At 37.2% G+C, this 22,390-nt stretch overlaps 1 protein-coding gene across 1 annotated transcript in view; it reads right to left on the reverse strand.

Annotated features, from left to right (window-relative positions):
* LOC134532218 (uncharacterized) overlaps positions 1-22,390 on the reverse strand; it is a 141,042-nt gene that overhangs the window by 48,162 nt on the left and 70,490 nt on the right. The window contains exons 6-7 of the mRNA XM_063368638.1: positions 11,161-11,205; positions 9,107-9,255 (exon numbers count right to left, since the gene is read on the reverse strand). Coding sequence (XP_063224708.1) covers positions 9,107-9,255; positions 11,161-11,205 — 194 coding nt within the window. The remainder of the gene's footprint in view (positions 1-9,106; positions 9,256-11,160; positions 11,206-22,390) is intronic.

Raw genomic sequence — 22,390 nt, forward strand, 5'->3', positions numbered from 1 at the left:
CTTTTTCCCATATTTATAGGTTAATTATAACGAATTTTCAAGACAGACGACATAACAACTAACTGGTGTCTGGTTGGCAATGAGCCTATGCTGCTTTTACGACTATCTTTCATATTTATTGAAATGATTATTTTTTACATAAATTAATTTTTTGCATGTCCCCGGGATTAAACCATGGACAGGAACTGATGGAATCAATCAGTATATTAACTGCAGATTTTTCAAATAAATTTTGTAATTTTTCCCGAATTTATAGTTGAATAATTTCACATTTCCAAGATGGCATCTAAATTTTAAGATGGCGGGTGCCTCAGTAATAATAACTGAAGATTGTACTCTAGCGGACGAAAAAAAATATTGTGGCCTCCAGCAGACGAAAACAAGATGGCGGACATGATGTCATACTAGCTGGTGATTAAATATATATATATATATATATATATATATATATATATATATATTACATACATTGACATAAGTGGTAGGAGGTTATTCGGTCAGTGGCTTCCGTGGAGGAAGGATCTTTAGTTTTTTTGACCTAACAGGGTTCGAACCAAATACGCAAGTACATGTTTAAATTATATTTTATTAAAATTTGATTAATAAATTATTTTTATAGATTATAAATTTTTTCCAAATTTATAGTATAATATTTTTGGATTTTCAAGATGGCTGGCGTAACGAAAAGGGCTATGATATGAAATCCAAGATGGTGTCTAACGAAACGTGTCACGATTATGTCGCACATGATCAAGATGGCGGACTAACGAAATGTATAATGTTTCTAGCATCCAATATGGCGACCGTAACAAAATTTGCAACAGTATTTTTAAATATTACTTATTAAAATTTTAATTTTTAATTTTCTTTATGATTTTTACCAACTTTTTATCATAAAAATTACGGTTTTTCAAGATAACGGGCGTAATAGAAATTGCAACGGTGACGTCGTAATCCAAGATTGTGGCTATAACATCCTTATTATCAAGGTGTTACTTAGAGCGGCTAGTCGTTAAGGAATTTAAGCCATTTTTAGGAATTTAGAAGTCGATGGCGTTTTTAAGGACAAAAAAGGTAAATTTTCTCTGAAAACGGGAACTGTTCCAGCATAAATGGGAAATTTTATAGAATTCTGAGTAATTTTGAGTCCAAAAAGGCCACCGTGACGTCATAATCCAAGATGGTGGACATAAACTCCGGCTTCACAACCCTGAACCCTGTCCCAGTACCGGCTATTATATACTACTATTTTCTGTACTTGCCCTTATATAGAGGCCAGTCCTTGACGATAACTAGGAAACCAAGCTCTTCTTTCCAGCACAAGTAACACACGACTTGGAATACCGGAATCATCATGCCGGTGGTTGTGTGATCGTCTAAGGCGTGGCATAAATGAAGTTCATCCATAAGAAACAACAAATTTATATTTGCATTGTTACACAGAATTCTTCTGTAAGTCTAACATAGTTGAACAGTTTATTTTTGCATGTATTCCTATGGAAAAGTACTCTTGAATCAGAAATTCCCTCTTTCACAAATTGAATCAAAAACAAACACTGAATAGGCTTTGGCTTCGCTAGGTGGCACCACATCTGATTTGTTAGTAAATTAAAAATTTTCCATGCTTTCCAAAGATCATAAAATCTTAGCCAAGTGCTGGTACTTTGGCTGTTGCTGTGGTGTGTAAAACAGGTACAAATTATCAAATGATAGAAAATTGGTTCTTTGAGCCAAATTAAGTAGATAACATGTTCCGCCGCTGTTGAACAGTACAGTGATTACACAATAAATTACAATAACAGTTTAAATAATCGTGCGCAATGACTACGAAATTTTCAAGGGTAAAAACAATTCATTCTTGCTTGATGACTCGCATTTTAAAGACGAGATTCTGTACTAGAAAATACATCTGTACTTCTAGCTAAGTAGTGTGACATGTTTCGAAGAGGTAAGAACAAAGAAAATTTGGAGCAAGACTTCTAAAATCACTGATAAATAATCTGCCTACAGATTGAGTGGTTCAGAAACCATTTTAGCGAAACGACTAGCTCGCAGTGACGTGGGCATTAATTTTCTTGATAAAGCATACAAGCAGGTCGATATTGCCTATTCCCTCAGCCAGGACCTTGAAATACAGGCACGAAGCTTTTTAAATACTGGCACAGGAAGCCGAAGTTATAATTTGCTCACTAGACCCAGGTGTAGAAGGAAAAATCGTGACATTGGGATAGTCAGAAGTGATCAAGGCCAAAAATAAATTAGGAATAGTTACTCATGAGATTCTTGGAAGACTAGTGCAGAGTGCAAATGATTCAGAAAAAAAATCAATCAATAAGATTATTACTGGCGGATACCTACCTTTACTTTTGCCTGAAATGGTTGTCTTCAGTAGTATATAAATTGGTTCCTCCTGGCCCATGATTCAGGATGTGGCGCCGTGGTGCCGACCGCCATCTTATATTGGGACGTCACGGCGGCGATCTTAATATAACTTGAATTGACATTTGACCTTGACTTTGACCTTCAAATAATGTCAAAGTTTAAAAAAGAATTAATAAAATATTGCAAAAATTTGCTCAAAATACAAAAGAAAACCCCACCACATTTATAGTTTTTGGGAAAAAATTCTGCCAAAGAATTTCAAAAATAAAAAACAAATCAACTTAATTTCGAGGGAAAAATTCCAGTTTTAAGGGACTATTTAGCGTTTTAATCCTCAAAAAAGCCAACGGCATGAAAATTCCTAAAATCAGCCGAAAGTCCTAAAAGCAAGCTGTCATAAGCCACTCAGGTCATTATCTTGACATTTAGAATAACATGACTTCCATTTTGTATTGATACGTAAAAGCTGAAATTTTCGTTACAGCCGGCATCTTTTAAATTCGTACTTTTAGTGCTAGAAAATCGGGATAAAATTCATAACCAATTTCATTAATACCATTTTATTAAAAAATTATGCTTTCTGAAATAAGGACATAACCATTCCACATTTCGTTAGGCCCGCCAGCTTAGATGTGTATTATTTTATCGTTTCATGTAAGGTTACGACAGCCATCTTGGATTCTAAAACATCGCAATTTTCGTTACGGCCGCCATTTTGAATGAACGTTTTTTGATTCTAGAAAAAAAAATTTACACAATTTATAAAAAAATATTTTAAAAAATATATAAAACGTATTCTGCCATCATGGATTACTACGTCACGTCCACCTTATTGAAAATCCGCCATTTTTTTCTCCAAAAAATTGTTAAAATAATTTTAAAATTAAAAAAAATATTTAATTACCTCTTAATGTAATTGAATTTTTAAAAAAAATGTTAATTGTGGAACTCGAGTCCTCGGTTTGGTCACAGAAAGAAAAAAAGAAGAAAAAAAATTACATATCCTGCCTCCATGGAAGCCACCGACAGACTGACCTCCCACCACTCATGCCAAGTTACATATATCGCCAGCTAGTATGGCATAACTTCTGCTATCTTGTTTTCGCAAGCCAGAGGCCGCCATAATGTTTTCGTCTGATGGTGGCCCCCATTTTGTTTTCGTCTACTGGAGGCAGCCATCTTGTTTTCGTCTGCTGGAGGCCACCATCTTGTTTTTTGACTGCTAGAATATGCTACAGCCATGTTAGTTTAATTTTTACACGGTAGAGTGCAGTAATCATTTATTACTGTGACGCCTGCCATCTACAACATTTGGACGCCATTTGGAAATAAATAAATATTTAGCTATTAACTATGGAAAAATTATTTAATGTAGAAAAAAATCGGCAGTTAATATACTGATTGATTCTATAGGATATTGTCCTTGTTCAATACCTGACAAAAAATTATGGAAAAATAATACTATCAATAAATATATATGTAGTCCTAAAAGAGGTTTAAATTATTCTAATATCTAGTCCAGCCAGTTTCAAGAACAAAGCTAATAGTTCTTGGCATTTCTAAACAGGATAATCAAACAAATTCAAACACAATCAATCGTGAGATCGTGATATTAACATTGCAAAATATTTTATTAGGAACTTATGATTTTTGTATTTTACAGTTCATTCGAGTGACATCATAAAAGTGTTAAAGAAAACATTGTTATAAATATCTCATAAATAGAGTCTCTTTAGGTTTTAATTAATTTACAACAGTAAAAATATACTGCAATGTCCTTTTTCTATAGCCAAAATGGATTTGTGCTAAAGGAAATTGCCATAACCTAAAAAAGAAACTTCAGGACTCTAACCCGGACCTTCTAGTCTCTGTATCCTTGGAAAACATTGGCTGAAAAAAGCAAGATGGCCAAAGAATGGTAATCCATATGTAACCAGTTCTGCAGTAGGATGAAGAAAAAGTTACATACTACTAAGTGCAAAACACTTATGACGATTTAATACTGAAGAATCTACATGTCATAATTTATGCCACTGCACCCGAACTGAATAATTTGCTAACCAATTTTTACGATGGGACAGCAAAGTTAAGTACACTGCATGGTGAGCAACATCACATTTTCGACATGATTGTATGCTAATTGACCTGTGCCTGGTGCAAATCATAGTTAATGTGGAAACGGTTCTCTGACTGCGAATAGACTTGTTTGAAACTGCATGGTTCTGTATATATAAATCGGTGTTTATAAATGTGTTCAATAGTTTATACCTTCAAATGTCGTCTGACGTGCAAGAAGATATTTCATTTGCCAACATGTATGTAAGCATAAAACCTAGTTTGAGCAGTGTCTAGTCTAATCGAATAACGGATATCTGCAAACATTTTGAGAAAATGCGATGGAAGTGCTCAGCACTGGCAATTTAGACATTTTCTTCCATTTTACGAAATGACACAGCAGCTGCTACATGGCTGTAAGTCTGAAATTTTTGTCATCTAACATCTGTGACCAAATACTATCCTCCCAGCCAGCATCGAAAAAGTATTCGCTTCGTCTGCACCTACAACACCAAAATGTACAGTTCAAGAACATGTTTAAGACTGTTATGAACTGCGATTCATCTATGCAGATGCCTAAACGACAGAGTAAATGTATGACTCGTCGTTGCTCTGACGTGTTTTTGCCCCAACATATCCCTGCCACAGCCGCGGTCATAGAAGTCATTTGCCAAATATTGCCTAAGTAATCATCACCGAGATATTAACTGTTTCGGTGCCCTATATTACTGAAACAGTGACATAAGTCAATTAAGCAGTAACCAATGGCGATGGGTTTTTATCTAGAGTCAACAAGGCAGTCTATAGAGCATTAATATTCTGCTTGAGAAAATATTAAATTTGAAGGGCCAACAATAGCTAGCTTATCATACAAGCATATTGTAAAACTACAAACTTTTATCGTAAAGTAATGAGACTAGGTCTAGTAAAAAGAACTTTTTGATCCGATCAGTACATATTACTTAAATTCTTCAAAATAGTATCTTTGGGCATCGATACACCGCTGCCAACACGATTCCCATGCTGCAATGTCTTCCTTGAAGTCAGCTCCAGTAACCTCTTTTAGAGACTTTGTGACAGCCTTATGTATAGAGGGAACATATTGAAAACGGTGACCTTTCAGGTTTCTCTTGGCGGTCTCACATCGGGACTGTGCGGTGGTTGCAGCAAGGTGGAAACTCCTATCTGGTCCTTGTAGATGCTCACAACGAAGGCAGTGTGTGCTGGAGTATTGTCGTGATGGAGCTGCCAGCGGTCGGCAATCTCCAGTCGTTTCCGTTTAACGGCTCTGTGCAGTAGTGGAAGGATTTCTCTGGAGAAAAATGCGTTGACAGTTCAGCCCCGACGAAAAACCATTTTTTGGGCCACTCCACGCTACTCAAAAAAGACAATGAACATTGTCTTTACCTGGGACTTCGATATTCTCGCTTTCCTATGGAGTGTGGAATTCAAAGTGTGCCACTCCGAACTTTGGCGCTTGGTTTCTGTGTCGTATTGGAACACCCATGATTCATCACCTGTTATTATGTCGTCTAAAATGTCCGGTTCACTAACTAACTGTTTCGTCTCACGGGAAACATGAACTCGTAATTCTTTTTCATTAATCATGACTTTTTGCATCAATCTCGCAAAAATCTCCCGTTTTTTTGCACATGTTAGAATATTCTGTGATACATCTTACACTTAAACGACGGTCGGAATCCAGGAAATAATCTACCTTGGCCACATTTTCGATTTAACACTCGTTGAAGGACTTACATGTCGCCCAATGTATTCAACGGTCTCCCGTCCCTTCTTGAACTCACTGAACCACCGGAAAACAAGGCCCTTAGGGCGTCGTCTTTGTAAGCCTCCTTAAACAAGTTAAGCATCTCGGAAGCGGTTTTTTCCTGGTGTAAGCTAGTTTTATCACAAAGTACTGCTCCAGCGAACATTTTTTTTGGACACTATCTTCTGTGACGAAATCTCAAAAACAGTTTTTGCTCAATGCGTGAGCTTGGACGCGACTGTCACCATGTATGTTGTTTAGTTTTGACCTCCCCCCCCCCCCCCCCAAAAAAAAAAAACCGCCGTGACTACCCTCTGGGAAACTGGAGCGCCGTGTGGTGACCAGTCTCATAACTTTACCGACATACCCTGAATGGCGGGCTGGTGCCAGGCATTGGCGGTGCTTGCGGGCTGTTGTTGTCCTGCGTGTCATATTTAGTCACATGCCTTAACCGCATATGTTTGTGAAAGTTAATTGATTAAAATAAATTTCATTTCTGAATTATGTGAATTTTGTCTAGAATACTGAGTTACCTACAAATTAACCTATTGAAAACCTATTTAATTTAACCACAAAACAAAAAGAAAATGGTTGGTTTAGCTCCTATATAATATAAGCTACTGTGTGGATATACAAATATAATTGAGGACCAGACAATGAATTCCTTAGTCCTCCTCGCTAAGGTGTAGTGAGGTTAAATGTTTTTTTTAGAACATACACATACAGGAAGCTAGTTAAAGAAGAAGCACTGCCAAGCTTGATGGAAGGTCCGACATCGCTGTTGGGGACCTCGACGCCCGCGGAATGCCTGGTCGCTGAATCAACATCAGAGGCTAGGGTGACTTAAACGAGTGCGGCTTGGCCAGCAAAGAAACCCTCGATTAACTGTGTTTAGTCAGCTAAGTCTATAGTAAATGTGACACCATTACCAATAAAGGCTGACTCAGACGACTTTGCCCTCAAATATCCTCGTCAAATGAGGTAATCGTTTTTGAAAGTCTTTCGCAGTATCTACGTCAACATAAAAGAAGCGGATGGCCGAATTGTACTTAAAGAATACCGCATAAGTGTGACAAGTGTTGTTAAAATTTTGGATGTCATAATAGCTTGATAAACTTCTAATAACTTGTAGTAGCTTACTGGCCCCACCTCACATTGCACGATAAATTCTTTAAGTTATTTTCAAATTGCGACTGTCTGAGCAATTCTAAGGAGAAGTGCAAAGCGATACAAACAAAAAATAGCAAACCTTAATATCAGCAGCAATAACGCGTTTATTGTATTACCTTAGTCCATCATCAACAAAAGAGCTGTAGTCAAATGCCATATTTTTAACGATTAGTTTAAAAAATAATATATTTTGGCTTTACTATTCGAGGGAAGTGCGCAGAATCCTGACGATTTTGGAACATAAATATGTCATCAGTGTGCTGGTATAACAACCATCAATAATCAAATATAATACAAACCCAAGGTGTCAATAAATGTGTATACTCTTTAAGAGAATTTAAGGTTAGACTAAAGTCCTGTTAAATAATCAAGAAAGAAAAAATTCACTCTGTTTTTTGCTTGTAGCTAATGAAAGCAATGCTTCACACTAATATTATATTTAAAAAATTCCAACGTGCGAGATCGCAGGTTATCAAACCTAAGCATAACTTTTATGTGTGCCATATGTGCTTTTGGGATTTCACTGATAAACCTCTTAAATCAAGTCTTTCACCTATAAAGCGCACTGAACTACACCAATAGAAAAAAAGAGACACAGAACAAACAGAAGTCTATACTTAAATTCAAGTTATCCAACCATCTATAAAGTTATTTCATTTATATATACATGTGTGTAATTTGGTAGGTGGGTAGAAATTTCATAGTAAACAATATTTGTAAGAGTGTAGTTTTTTTTTAAAAAAAAAACAACCTGGAACCTAGACTGTTTTATTTTGAGTTAATGAAATTAAATCTGCACTCACGGGATCGAATGAGTATTGAAAAATATCGAGAGTCTCACTATATAAACAATATTTTTATGATTTAAAAAAAAAAATTCTGAGATTTATGGATAACAATTACGGAATTTCAAAATGGTGGACAAGATTGCTGAAAAGCTGTTTTCTGGTGATTGGCTCAGGTGGGTAAATAATTAAAAAAATCTATAGTAGTGTGCCCTAAAAAAAATAAAAATAATCCACCTTGGCGGCATACAGTCTGGCCAATATGATGTTTAACTGGTTTTGAGTAACATAGTCATTAATTTTGGTTTTGTGAGAAGGGGGAGGGGGTCATTCACCTGGTAAATTTTGTGGAAGATGGATATGTGAATTTGTTTTACAAGTCGAACACTGGGAAACAAATCCAGTACCTGTGATCTCCAAGACGTAAATGCTTTTCTTTTTAAACCAAAATAAAATTCCAACTATTTAATTAAAATTGTTATCTGTATAAAAGTAACAACTCGAGTGACACTTCTCGTGCTGCCAGCCGCCTCGCAAGCAGACCGCGGGCCACATCGTGGCACATTGCTTCTCACTTGGCTCCAACTGAGGACTTCCAAGTCGTTGACACATTTTTTAAAATATTTATTTTATGATTTTAAAAATATTATCCTGTATTTTGAAAAATAATTACCAAATTTCAAGATATGAGTAATGGTGTCATACAATATTTGGGATCCTGGATGGCAGGTATTTATATAAGCCAAATGGCGGAATGATCAAGGAAACAAACTGGAGACTGTGTCACCACAATGTAATATGGAGTGACAAATATGACACCCAGATTCAAGTTCAAGGTAAATGTGAAGGTAATCCAAGATGGCGGCGGTGTCATTTCAATCCCAGATGGCGACACCCACAATCACAATACGCACTCCTACTCCTGGGCCATTATGTCCTGACTTACCAACTTTATTTTCTGGTTCTTCATGGACCGTATTGTCCAGGTTCTTGACGTCTCTCCTCGCGGACTGTCAAGCCATCCTTGAGCGCCTGGAGATACATCAGTGTGAGCTACGTCAACTTGGACTACATCGAACTTGCAAGTGTCCGACTCTGAAACAAGCCAAATGTTAAAATGTTACGTACACTAGATAGTATTTTTTTCTCTATGTCACCTCACTTTATAATCTAAGTTTTATTTTTAATGCATTTATAGCTGTTTCTTTATCGCAAATCCATAAACTATAAGCAATGTCAATCACTTATAACGAACCTGACCTAATAACTTGCAAAATGATCCATTTATCAGGGATACTGAGGACCCACCAATACTGTACATTCATTCAGAAATGAAAACATTAAATTAACTTTTGCATAACCGTTTCTTTCTGAGCCTTTACGTTCTTAGTGTGTTACGACCAACGTGACAAACGCAACGAAAAATATCTTTCTCAATATAGGTTTACATGTTTAAATAAAAAATAACTATAGATGGTTGTGGCGCTTCGTGAAGAAGGTAAGTTATGTACCAGAATAGTTATCTCACATAATACGAAAGTAGTGTAGTATAGCCGGTCTGAGTCTAGGCTTTGCCAGGAGTATTAGGAGGATGGCGTAAATGACTGACCTCTGACGTCACAGCGGCCATTTTTACTGTCACATTGTCTCAAAATTACTCAAACATAACTCAAAATTTCCAAAAAATTTCCTTATTTCGAGGGAAATATCATTGGTTTTTAGGGAAAATTTCCCGTTTTTATTTTCAAAAATACCAATAGCTTGAAAATTTCCCAAAATGGCTCAAATTCCCCAAGGGCAAGCCGCTCTAAGCCGTCCAGTTCATGACCTTACCAATAAGGATGCCATGACCACCATCTTGCATTATAAAACGTTGTAATTTTCGTTAGGACCACCATCTTAAACATCAGTTTTTTTTGGCTAGAAAATAAGGAAAAACTGTCACAATTACAAAAAAATCAATTAATAATAATTTTATTAAAATATTTAATAACACTGATACACATTTCGTTATGATCGCCATCTTGGATTATAGAAATGTTTCACATATCGTTACACCCTCTATCTTGGACGTGCGACAATCGTAGAGCGTATCGTTACGGTTGCCATCTTGGATTCCAGATAGTTGCACTTTTAGTTACGATTGCGATCTTTATATTCTGTATTTATTGTCATAGTAAATCGAGAAAAATTATAAAAATTAAAAAAAAATAGTATAAAAAGACTCAACCATCTTGGATTATGTAATCACGGCCACCATCTTGAAAATCCGTGATCAATATCATATTTTGATGGTGGGAAAATTTTAAACTAACAGAAAAGTTTAATTAATAAATGTTAATAAAATTTTAATAAAACACGCAATTTGTCCTTACTTCGTACCCAATGAAGGAAAAAATAAATATATGACGACAGATCCTTCCTTCACAGAAGCCACCGACAGACTAACATATCACCACTAATACCAAGGTACATATATATCGCCAGCTAGTATGACGTCACGTCCGCCATCTTGTTTCATCTGCTTATTTTCGTATGCTAGAATGCGCTACCAAGATGTTAGTTTAATTTTTACCAGCTAGAGTGCTGTAATAATTTATTATTACTGTAGTACCACAATCTTGACATTTAGATGGTATCTTGGAAATTTGTGATTATTTAGCTAGAAATTCGGGAAAAATTACAAAATTAATTAATTATACTATATGTAATTAATATACTGATAATTCGATCCACTCCTGCCCTTGGTTCTTTCCCTGGGCGATGCAAAAAATTTAATGAATTAAATATTGAATCAACTTAACATAACAGTAACAGGTTAAATAAACTTCTTTGTCAACTAGACATCCTTGCGGCTACTGCGATATCACGTTCACATATTACCATGATGCAGGAAGACATGAGAGAAGAAAAGGTGTAAAGAATACTTATCGTACGATGTTTCACTACAATGAGTGCCATGTTTGGTTTACACGTATTGCAAGTTTGCTAATGACTTACCCGCCGAACTTCTGTATCCTCGCTTTAGATTGGAGACTTGTTTTCCTAAAAGCACAAAAAACGATGTTCAGTAACCGAATGTGATGACTTTTGGACAAGAATCTAAGCCTAAGGTAATTGATAACGAATTCCCCTTGGTGAACTCTACATTTCGTGGAATGTTATAAGACTACTATTATCTAAATACGTTTAGTGTGTCGAAAGACATTTGTTCTTTCCTTTATCATATCAGGCAGAAAATTAACAATCAGCTTAGTGATGAAGTAGCTACATACGGGCCTTATAAATACAACTTTTGGTTGGACTGTGTATAAGTCAAACCATATCCATTTGAGAACAAAGTGAAGAAGTGTGCATTCAAGACAGTGAATACTCCCATTTACCACTCCAACGATGTGAAGCAGTCTGTTAAACACAGTATCGAGAAACAATGTTTAGTAGTAAAAGACTGTGTAGGTAAAGGATCTGGCTGGTCTCTGTCTTCAGTAAACCGATTGGAGCTAAGAATTAGTCAGTTTGAGCCAATGCAGAACTAAATGTGTTTTTTAATTGTTAACATTAGCAAGTGTTCATGTATTAGTATAGGATCTATGTAAAAAATTGTATTTGTAAAAAAAGTTTTTTTTCGAACCTGACAGTTTTATGAAACATTGATGTGATATTTAATTAAATAGGCCCCTATATATTTTTTGAATTGACCAAGGCTCAAACCCTGGGTTGGCTTCTAACAAAGCAATCAATATATTAATTTTATATTTATTTAATAGTTTTTGGAATTTTTCCCAAATGTCTAGCTAAATAAATACAATTTTCCTAGACGATGGTCATAACAGCTTACTGGAGGCTTGTATATAAGGAACTTAATTACCTTTTAGGATTTTGAACACGATTTATTTAAATTGTTATTTTTTTTTACATATATTTGCCTTTAGACATTACTTACGGATCGAACCAAGGACAGGCATCATTCAATTAAATCATTATATTACTTCCAGATTTTTAATGAATTTCGGAATGTCTCCCTAATTTCTAGCTAAATAAGTACAAATTTCCAAATTGGCATCCAAATTTCAAGATGGTGGAGCCACAGTAATACTAAAAGATTACTACACTCTAGCTGGTAAAAATTAAACTAACCTTATAGTAGCGCATTCTAGCATACTAAAACTAAATGGGCGACTCCAGCTGACGAAAATAATATGGCGGACGTGACGTCATTCTAGCTGATGATATATATGTACCTTGGTATTATTGGTGGGAGGTCTGTCTTTGGCTTCCGTGGAGGAAAGATCTGTCGTCATTTTTTTTATTTTTGCCTTCACCGAGTTCGAACCAAGGAAATAAGTGCACGTTTTATTACAATTTTATTGAAATTTTATTATTTTTTAATTAATTATAATTTTTTACCATTAAATAATAATTAGGGATATTCAATATGGCTGCCATGATGTCATAATCAAAGATGGCAAGGTGTTTTTATATAAATTTTTATATATATTTTTTAATTTTAAAAAATTCCAAAAAAAATACAGATTTATAAAATTGCGGTCGTAATTAAAAGTGCAACGATCTAGAATCCAAGATGGCGTACGTAACTAAACGCGCAACGATTATGTCATTCACGTCCAAGATGGCGGGTGTAACGAATTGTGCATCATTTATGTAATCCAAGATGTTGATCATAATGAAATGTGCATCAGTGATTTTAAATACTTTATATAAAAATTTTGTATATTTTTTTAATATTTTTTTTTATTTTCTAGCAAAATAAAATACGAATTTTCAAGATGGGGGCCCTAACGAAAATTGCCACGTTCTAAAATGCAAGATTGCGGTCGTGGCATCCTAATTCGTAAAGTCATGACCTCGGCGGCTTCGAGCGGCCAGCCCGTGGGGATTTAAGCCATGTTGGGGAATTTTCAAGCCATTGGTTTTTTTGAGGACTAAAATGGGAAATTTTTCTTCAAAACGGTATTTTTGCCCTCAAAAAAGTAAACTTTAGGAAATTTTGTGTCATTTTGAAGAAATTTGACACCAAAAATGGTCGCTGTGACATCAGAGGTCAGTCATTAACCCCATCCTCCCAACCCTCCTGAAAAAGTTTAGGTATTTATAATATAATTTGCATGACCTTTTTTACCTGCGCTTCTCCAGTGTTAATATTTAAACTGTGAAATAAAAAACACTTTTTTCCATTCTGCTACATGTCTTTGTCGACGATGTCATTGAAAAAGTATTAAGGACTATGGCAAAAAAATTAAACATTCCAGCATTTGACTTAAGTGATGTTCAACAATACCGCAAAATCTATTTGGAAAATCCGTTTTTGTCTTTGAATAGCTATAAGTACTCGTAAAGCTTGCTAAGAAAGACATAACGACCGTACCAAACGGTGATAGTAAGGAACTTAAAATATGATAAAACAACAATAACTGTAGACGCTCTTTAATCCGGCAATCGTTGACCCACTACGGATCGATCGAGCCTCTTACGTTAGAATATTTTGGGGTGATTCTTTTGTTTAAAATTTCATAAAAATATTAAAGGAAGAAAATCTTGCAGTTTTCTTTTTCGATATTCGTTATGGAATTTCACGTTTGAAAATCTACGAGTCCGATACACCATTATCCTTCCAACTCCAGGGGCGGGAAATGGACAGCCCACAGCTCTAATGCATGACCTGTCAATCTATGATCGACATGACTGATTAATTTTCATATCTGTCCAGTTATTTTATAAGCAAAAAATATTTTTGCTATCTACAATATTTTAAGTTAAAAAGCGAGGGCAGAAGTGTCCGAAATTTGTTTGATTGGGCGACTGTTCTGTTTCGTAATTGTAAAACAATGTATTGGTCTGGCCCAGGTACTGTCTAAGTTCTGGCAGAGGTCGTAAATCTCCAAAACTGTCGTAGTACTAGGTTATTTTTTCATACTTTATGTATGGTACCCAGTGCGTTCCACACCCCGTAGTCACATCTAAATTTATAATGGCGCGCTCACGTATCTTCGGCTTGCTAGGTAATGTGTCTCGCATAAACACGCCTAGGAAAATTTGTATTTTCAGTTTTCGGGCATACTTTATTAAATCTATATTGATGAGCGGACGTTTCGGCAAAGAAATTAGGATTTTTTCATCTGTTTCTTTCTCATGCTTAGTCCTAATTTGTGAGGTTGTAAGTAGAGTCCTGCATTGTTTTTTTTTTTTTTACCCATGGCAACGGCTTCCATGTTGGCGTTGTGTCGTGATTCTTTTAACTGCTTGCGCTCATTCTTCGAAGTGTTGACTGCCCGCACTATACCGCTCATCGCACCGATGAGACCACAGAGAGCACCCAATGCAGGCAAAAGCAAAGGAAAAATTCCTCCAATAATCTTCTTGTCATGAGTCTGTAATTTTCGCATAGAATTTTGCATGCCTGCCCCAGTCTTATGTTTGGTTTTACGTAAATTAGTCTTTAACTTCTTGGAGCTGGCTTGACGAGCACCCAGTCCTAATTTAGTCTTAGCCTACATGATTTTCGAAACTCTCCAAGCAGTGAATTTTTCTTCTAGTCCCGCGTTCAACGATTTTTTTTATCTTCGGCTTCCTGTGTCAATACCTCGTCCACTCAGTGCCGGGATTCCAGATCCTTGCTGAGTGAATAGGCAATATCGTGCTGCATGCACTTTTTCTCGAGAGTATTAATGCCCACGTCACCTCGAGCTAGACGTTTGGCTAGTTTAGTGCCGGGACCACAGTATCTGTAGCCGAGAATGTGATGCTCGAAAGGCAGATTGTTTATCAGCGAGTTTACAAGTCCTTCAACGAAATGTTCTTTGTTCTTACCTCTTCGAGTCATTACGCACAAATGACCAGAAAGTATAAATGTGTTTGCTTTTATACAATTTCGTCAGTACAATGCAAGTCACCAAGCAAGAAGTGTATATTCCCGTGCACATTACACAAGACGGTGAAGCTAGTGCACGCGAATCGCGTCATGGCTTAATGTTGCCTTCTACCGTACGATGCATAGTGGTGGGCCCGTCAACCTGTGGCAAAACGTGTGTTCTTCTGAGTTTTTTAGAGGAACCAAACGGTCTTATGTTCGAAAACGTGTACCTCTATTACAAGTCTCTGCAGCAGCCAAAGTACCAGCGTCTAGCCACTGTTCTTCGATCAGTATATGGTCTGGAGTATTTTCCATTTAGTGATAATGTGGATGTGGTGTCTCCAAGCGAAGCGAAAGCGAATTCCGTGTTTGTTTTCAACGATGTTATCTGCCAGAAGCAAAGAATCATCAAAGGGTACTTTTCCATGGGCAGACACGCCAAAGAAGATTTCATTTACCTGTGTCAGTCATACAGTCGTGTCCCTAAATATCTCCTACGAGACAATGCGAATGTCATAGTACATTTTCGCATGGACAAAATTAATTTACGTCATGCTTATGACGATCATGTAAAACCGACATGACTTTCCAGGAATTCAAACACATGTACTCATTGTGTTGGAGAAAAAAATCACGGATTCCTAGTTATAGTAAAGGACTGGCATCTATATAAGGGCAGGTAGATACATGATTTCGATCAGTTTATCGTCAATAATTAGTCATATCATTTCGAAATTCGGTCATAGCAATCGAGATTGCGTACTGCTCTCAAGTCTCATGACATCGGTATCCGCAAATACATTTCATTACTGGCCCGAAACGTAGAAGGTGTGAAAAAGGAATTACTAGAGTACCTAATAGCCATCGACCAGCGCGTGGAAGCCTCGGATTGACGAATTCGCGACATGTTAGAAGTATTGAATGCACAAAGACGCGGCGATTTGAGGATTTTCCAAAGACGTCTGTATGCCTCACTAACCAACTTGTCAACAAAATCAGATTTTGTCAAACACAAGAAAGAGGTTTCTGTGAACGAATAAATAAAAGTATTAAAGGACGTCTTGCAATATGTTTTCAGGCAGTACAATGTCGGACTTGGCTGGTGATCTTTATCGAGCTATACAGTCTTCGTGAAAAATATCTACTTGCTAGAAGAACCAGAATTGCACGTGAGGTGGAAAATAAAGAGATATTTAAATCAATCACTAATTGTCTCGACGATCTTAAAAATAAGGAAGAACCATCCATCAATGTGAAGACCGAAGTTGATGCCGAATTTCCAACTTTAAAGAAGATAAAGTATGAAACAGATCTAGAAGAAACTGCTAGAGCTAACCATTGCACAGTTTCGCTATAACGATCCAGATAGTGGCGTATATAAAGACGAAGATCATGAAAAAATCGACATTCTCGCTAATCTCTTCAGTTAACTAACAATACATGGTGAAGGTTTAAAAAAGCGAGTAAGTGGTCAAAACTTTGATTAAGTGTATTGGGACGATCCCAATGAATAATTTATCACCTTAGACTTTTTCACACTTTGCTTGGTGCAGGAAACTATTCGCACATCAACGAAATAGTCTCCATACTCAAAGAACTGAGGGAAGCCTGCTACGTACAATGAGTAGAATCGGAATCACTCACAAATTTCATGTTCCTGGAAGATGAAAATACCTCCGTCGCAAAGTCATAGTTCGCGGAATTGATGATTTATTCCAGGTGGACCTTTTTGAGATGAAACCATATTCTCGAAAGAATAAATAATTTAAGTTCATGATGAAAGACATCGATGTGTATAGCAATTGAGCTTGGGCTAGACCTGTAAAATCAAAGACTACAACTGAAGTAGCCAAGGCCATGGACAATATTTTGCGTGATGGACGTGTACTGTCGCACCTGCAAACGGATCTCGGTAAATAATTCTACAATGCTACCTTCAAGGCTTTGATGAAGAAGTATGGCATCAAACACTACTCTACATTTAGTAATGGCAATGCCTCCATTGTCAAAAGGTTTAACAGAATTTTGCGTTCCAAGAGGTAGCGACAGTTCACGGCTAACGGAAATTACAAGTGGCTTGTCATCTTGCCGAAACTAATAAGCGAATACAATGACAAAGTGCATTCTACCACGAAAATAAAGCCTAAATACGTAAAGGATGATCACTTGCTTCGAACAGTGTTTTCCAACACAAAGAAGAACGATACCTGAAAGTTTAAAGCTAACGTCGGTGTCATTGTGCGAATCTCCAAGCAGAAAGGCATCCTCCAGAAATGTTTCTCGCTAACTGGAGTCCCGATTTTTTCTGTGTCACACATGTTCGTGAATCAGAGCCTAGGACCTACTACCTCGAAGATTTGGACCACAAGCCTATTAGTGGCGGCTTCTATACCGAATAGATTCAGCCTACATTGTATCCCGATACATACTTGGGCGGAGAAGATTATAAAACCTAGAAATGGACGATCCTATATCAAACAGTGGGGCTTTCCACCTCACTTTAATTCGTGGGTAGTGGATGCAGAAATCGAGAAACGCTAAAAGATTTTAGTAATTTGCCTGTGTTTTTTGAACTTGTAGTAGTATAGAAGTTATGTAATAACATTTATTTTGTAAAAGAACTTGTTATATTTTTCGAACCGGTCACTTTTGTGGTATTTATATTAATTAAATTAAATATGTTTGCATTAAACATAAATATAAGCAAGCAAATTAAACGAACATCACGGTAGCATCCTCTAACAGACGAAAAAAATTCCCCAGGCCGGTAGGGCTTATGCTGAGGGTTGGGTTAAAAAACAAAAGGGGTAGAAATCCCTTATTTAGTATCTCCGAGTTTGAACCGAGCACTCTATGACGTAAGTGCGTTTTCAAATTAAAATTTTATTTAAATTATATTAAAATATATATTTTTTAAATAATTTTCTTTTTCATTTTTTAAAGATAGTGCCTGGTGTTTTAATTTTGAAAAGGCGGAACTTTTCAATAAAATTTTATTAATTAAAATTTTTACTAATTTGAAAATGTTCCCCTATATTATAGCATAAAATATAGGTGTTTTCTTCTAGATGATGGCCGTAACGAAAAGTGCAACGGTGACTTCATAATACAAAATGGTGGCCATGACATTCTAATTGTCAAGGTCATGACCTCAAAGGCTTAGTGCGGCTTTCTCATGGGGAATTATGCCACTTTTGGGAATTTTCAACCTGTTTGCATTTTTCAGGAATAAAATGGGAGATTTTCCTCAAAATGGGAATTTTTCCCTCGAAATTGGGAGATTTCAAATTTTCCGATATTTTTAGATTTCTTGGCCCATATTTTCTCCTAAAACTGGAAAATTGCCGGATTTTGGCGAATTTTGTGCAAATTTTGAGGAATTTTGAGTTATTTAAGGTAATTTATCCCAAAAATTTGAAGGTAACGGTGAAGGTAATCCAAGAAAGCTACCGTGAACTCAAAATCCAACATGACGGAAAAAGGCTCTGGTTCAACACCCGTGACCCATGTGCCTGCCTTACATTTACAAACTACTTATTCTATTTACTTGACACATTGACTTTGTATATTACGTGAATTTTACTTTTTCTATTTAACATGCATGTTTTTAGAGACTGTGAAGCTCCACATCGTGCAATTGGGGAGGGAATCTATGCCCGTACTTTCTGAATACATGAATGGATTGGCTGTTTTGCCTCGTAATTTGCGGATTATTTGCTAAATGCATCAGATTATTATAATTTTGGTTTCGGTGCGTGAAAAAAAAAAAACATTATTTTAAGGATAAAATAATATAAAAACGAGTTAAATATTTTCCTTAGGCTAGGCAAATAAATTATCATTTGTAATTAACTAAGTAAGTTTCATTAAAAATCATTATTAGTAGGTCATGGAAGAGTTGATGAATATTTATATCAGTTAAAAATTAACTCTTCATATTTTTAGTTATTGGAATTTTGACGCATGATAAAAAAAATACTTGTAATATTCGAATATATGATTTGGAATCTGTTGGTGAATAATTAATTACCTTTTTATATACTAAGTAGTAATGAAATGTGGCTTAGGTGCCTAAGTTTTGGGTGAGGTTAGATGAACGTCATCCGACCTTTGACATTTAACCTGAAACTTGGCCTTTGAACTTGACTCTGACCCTTGGGGTCAGGAGGATATGCATAATGAACTCGTAGCTGCTCAAGAAGAATTAAATGAGAAGATAATAAAACCAATATTCATTTGGAAGGAAAAGTGCAGGGTTTGGAGCAGTATCTTGCACAACAGGAGCAACAGCTAGCCGAACATAGAAAATAAACTGATGGCACAACAGCTAGTTCAGCCCAAGCAGACCACCGAACAGCATGTAGAAGCTGTACCCGAGGAGTGTCATCGCATGATAAAGAAAGCTACAGCTTCTGCAAGCCGGAAGAGTAACCCCAAGGATGTTAAGACGGAGGGAACATCCAACAGCTACTCAAAATTCAAGTCACCCACCTTCGAGGGTCAAATGTCGTGGGCGGTTTAAAGACGACAGTTCGAGGCAGTTGCTCAAGTGAATGGTTGGGACGAGGAATAAAAGGCTAAGGCACTCGTCTTGTCCCTGTGAGGATCTCCACTATAGCTGCTGCAGACCATACCAATCCCAGACTTGTAGAAATATGGAGAATTAGTAGAGGCCATTGAGCTGAGGTATGGCAACCGATACATGGGTGAGAAGTAATGAACACCCCTGAAGACACGTCAGTAGAGATCTTCAGAAAGCCGCCAGGAATTCTATGCCAACATCAAGCAACTCGTTCACATTGCCTACCCAGAAGAACCAATAAAGTTCCACAAGCAGCTAACCACAAGTGCTATTATAGATGGACTCGGAGATGCGGGGATTTTAGCAACTTTTCGTTTGGCCCGACACAAGAAGGGTTGTGAGGCTTTTGACCAAGCCCTGGAAATAGGAAACACACAGTCTTTCAAGAAACACAAGCATCAGGACAAGGAGAGCTGGACTAGAGCTCTATAATGGAGCAAATGCCAGAAAAACAAAAATGAAGAGATATTGTATCAGCTGACTGAGAAAAAGATAGAATTTATATGGACTTCAGCATGTGAGACTCCTTTGAAGACCTTCAAAAATCCCTGTAAACTATACCTATACTTGCCTACCTCCATCATCATGGAGTTTATATTCTCGACACAGATGTAAGAGGAGATGTTTTGGGTGCTGTACTTTCCCAGGTTTAAGATGGAAATGAACAAGTAATACCATACTACAGCAAAGTTCTGACTAAACCTGTATGCAACTATTGAGTCAAAAGACGAGAACTCTTGGTTGTAGTGAAGCCATATTTCTTCAAATATTTATGTAGGAGAAAATTTCTTTTACGCAGTAATCATGCCTCACTTAGGTGGCTACTATAGTTCAGGAATCGAGAGGGAGAATTTGCTAGGTGGATTGAATAGATACAGCAATAAGATTATCGGATAGCACACAGGAAAGGCCGAATTCACAGCAATGCTGATATCCTCACCCGAAACCTTGCAAGGTAGACTCCAACCATTGCAATAATGTGGAGGAAAATTAGAGGATTGAAGTTGTTCGGTGAACAACGATAACTAACAATGAAGATAAATGGGATAATGCAGTCTGAAAGCAGAGCAGCAGCAAGATCCTGACCTGGTAACTATCATCAGCTGTCTAGAGAGTGGTACTGGATGTCCAATATGGATTGAGAACTACAATGACCAAAGTGCTATGAAAGTTTACTGGGGACAGTGAAATACCTTGAGGATGGTGAATGGGCTACTAATGAGAACATGATAAGTCACAAATGGAAACATATTTACAATGCAACCACTCCTTCCAAAAAGTCTATGTGCAGAGGTGTTGAAATAAATAAATGATGGTACCTGTGGTGGCCATCTAAGGTTTGAACAAAATGCTAGCAAATACCCGTCAATGCTACTATTGGTTAAGGTGTCGCCAGGATGTGGAGGATTGGTGTATACAATGTGAAGCATTATCGGCTAAAAGGGGTTACAACACCTGAGTCGTGGGAAATAAGGGCCAAAAAAGTAGGGGCCCCTTTGTGACAATAACCATCGACATCTTGGGACCATTTCTTAAGACTAAAGGTTGTAAATGATATGTTCTGTTAGCAATGGAATACTTCAGTGAATTGACAGAGGTTTGTGAACTTCATAATCAAGAAGCCACTACCATTGCAGATAAAATTGCAATACCACTGATTATGTGAATCGTCTAGAGGAGCGAATGGCGCTTATACATGTAGAAGCCAGCAAAAATATTCGATTAGTTACAGATCCATTGAAGACGATGTACGACCTGGAGGTCAACTCAACAGGATTTCCGGATAGCAATTTGGTGTCGCTGTACAACCCGCCACGAAGGAAGATAAGGTGCCCTAATCTTCAAGCAGCATGGGAAGGCCCGCATGAATTCTTTAAGTGGCTAAATGATGGTGTCTACCACATTTAGAGAGGAAAGTAGGGAAGTATGACTGTGGTACATTTGGACCATTTGAGGGAATATTCTGTAAGGGATGCGTTACCTGTTCGGGACGAACAGGTTGAAGAGGGTGTAGTGCTACGAATGCAGGACCACAACACGCACCTGTTTTGGAGCTGACTGGCGGCCCTGCATGACCACTGAATTCGTGCACTTTGTCAGGTGTGCTGTACACTGACATAAGGCTTGCCATGCGTGCCTGGCCGGATTACAATTGTTTAAACTACCCCCTTCCCCATCTGCTCGCCGCGCATCGTTTCTGTCTCGGAACCATTATCTATCGCTAATTGGCTTTGGAAATTCTGAGGGCCACCGTACGAAGTGGCGTGAACAAGCGACGCTCTTCTTTACTGTTAGGGTGTCGGGTAGGCCTGGGATGACGCAACTCGTCACCGTTGCTCTCGTCGGTTCGAGAAGGGCACAAGAGAACTTAAACAGCGATGTCGACATCCAAGGGAGTTCAGAGCAGATTCCGAGCAAAGAAATGTGCGACATCGGTGAAGAGGGTGAGGGACCCCCCTGAGAGTGGCGCGACTCAGATTACAACTGGATCGTGGAAGTGCGACGACTGAGTGGCGCAAGACTTTGTGTGTGTACAAGTGCGAGGTAAGGGGCGAACCACTGTTGAGCCTAGCTTCAATGATGAACTTGACAGACATTGAGTTACTTGAGGATAGAAAATTTTAATGTCAAGTGTTTTGTGATCGGACATTTTAAGTAAAATTTAATATTATTAATATTAATATTAGTAATCAATATAACTATAATAAAACATTATTGGGCTATCCCTTATGAACCCAGTTCACCCCACATTATAAATTGTAACAATATATTTTGGT

Source organism: Bacillus rossius, chromosome 5 (assembly GCF_032445375.1).
Source record: "Bacillus rossius redtenbacheri isolate Brsri chromosome 5, Brsri_v3, whole genome shotgun sequence".
NCBI lineage: Eukaryota > Metazoa > Arthropoda > Insecta > Phasmatodea > Bacillidae > Bacillus > Bacillus rossius.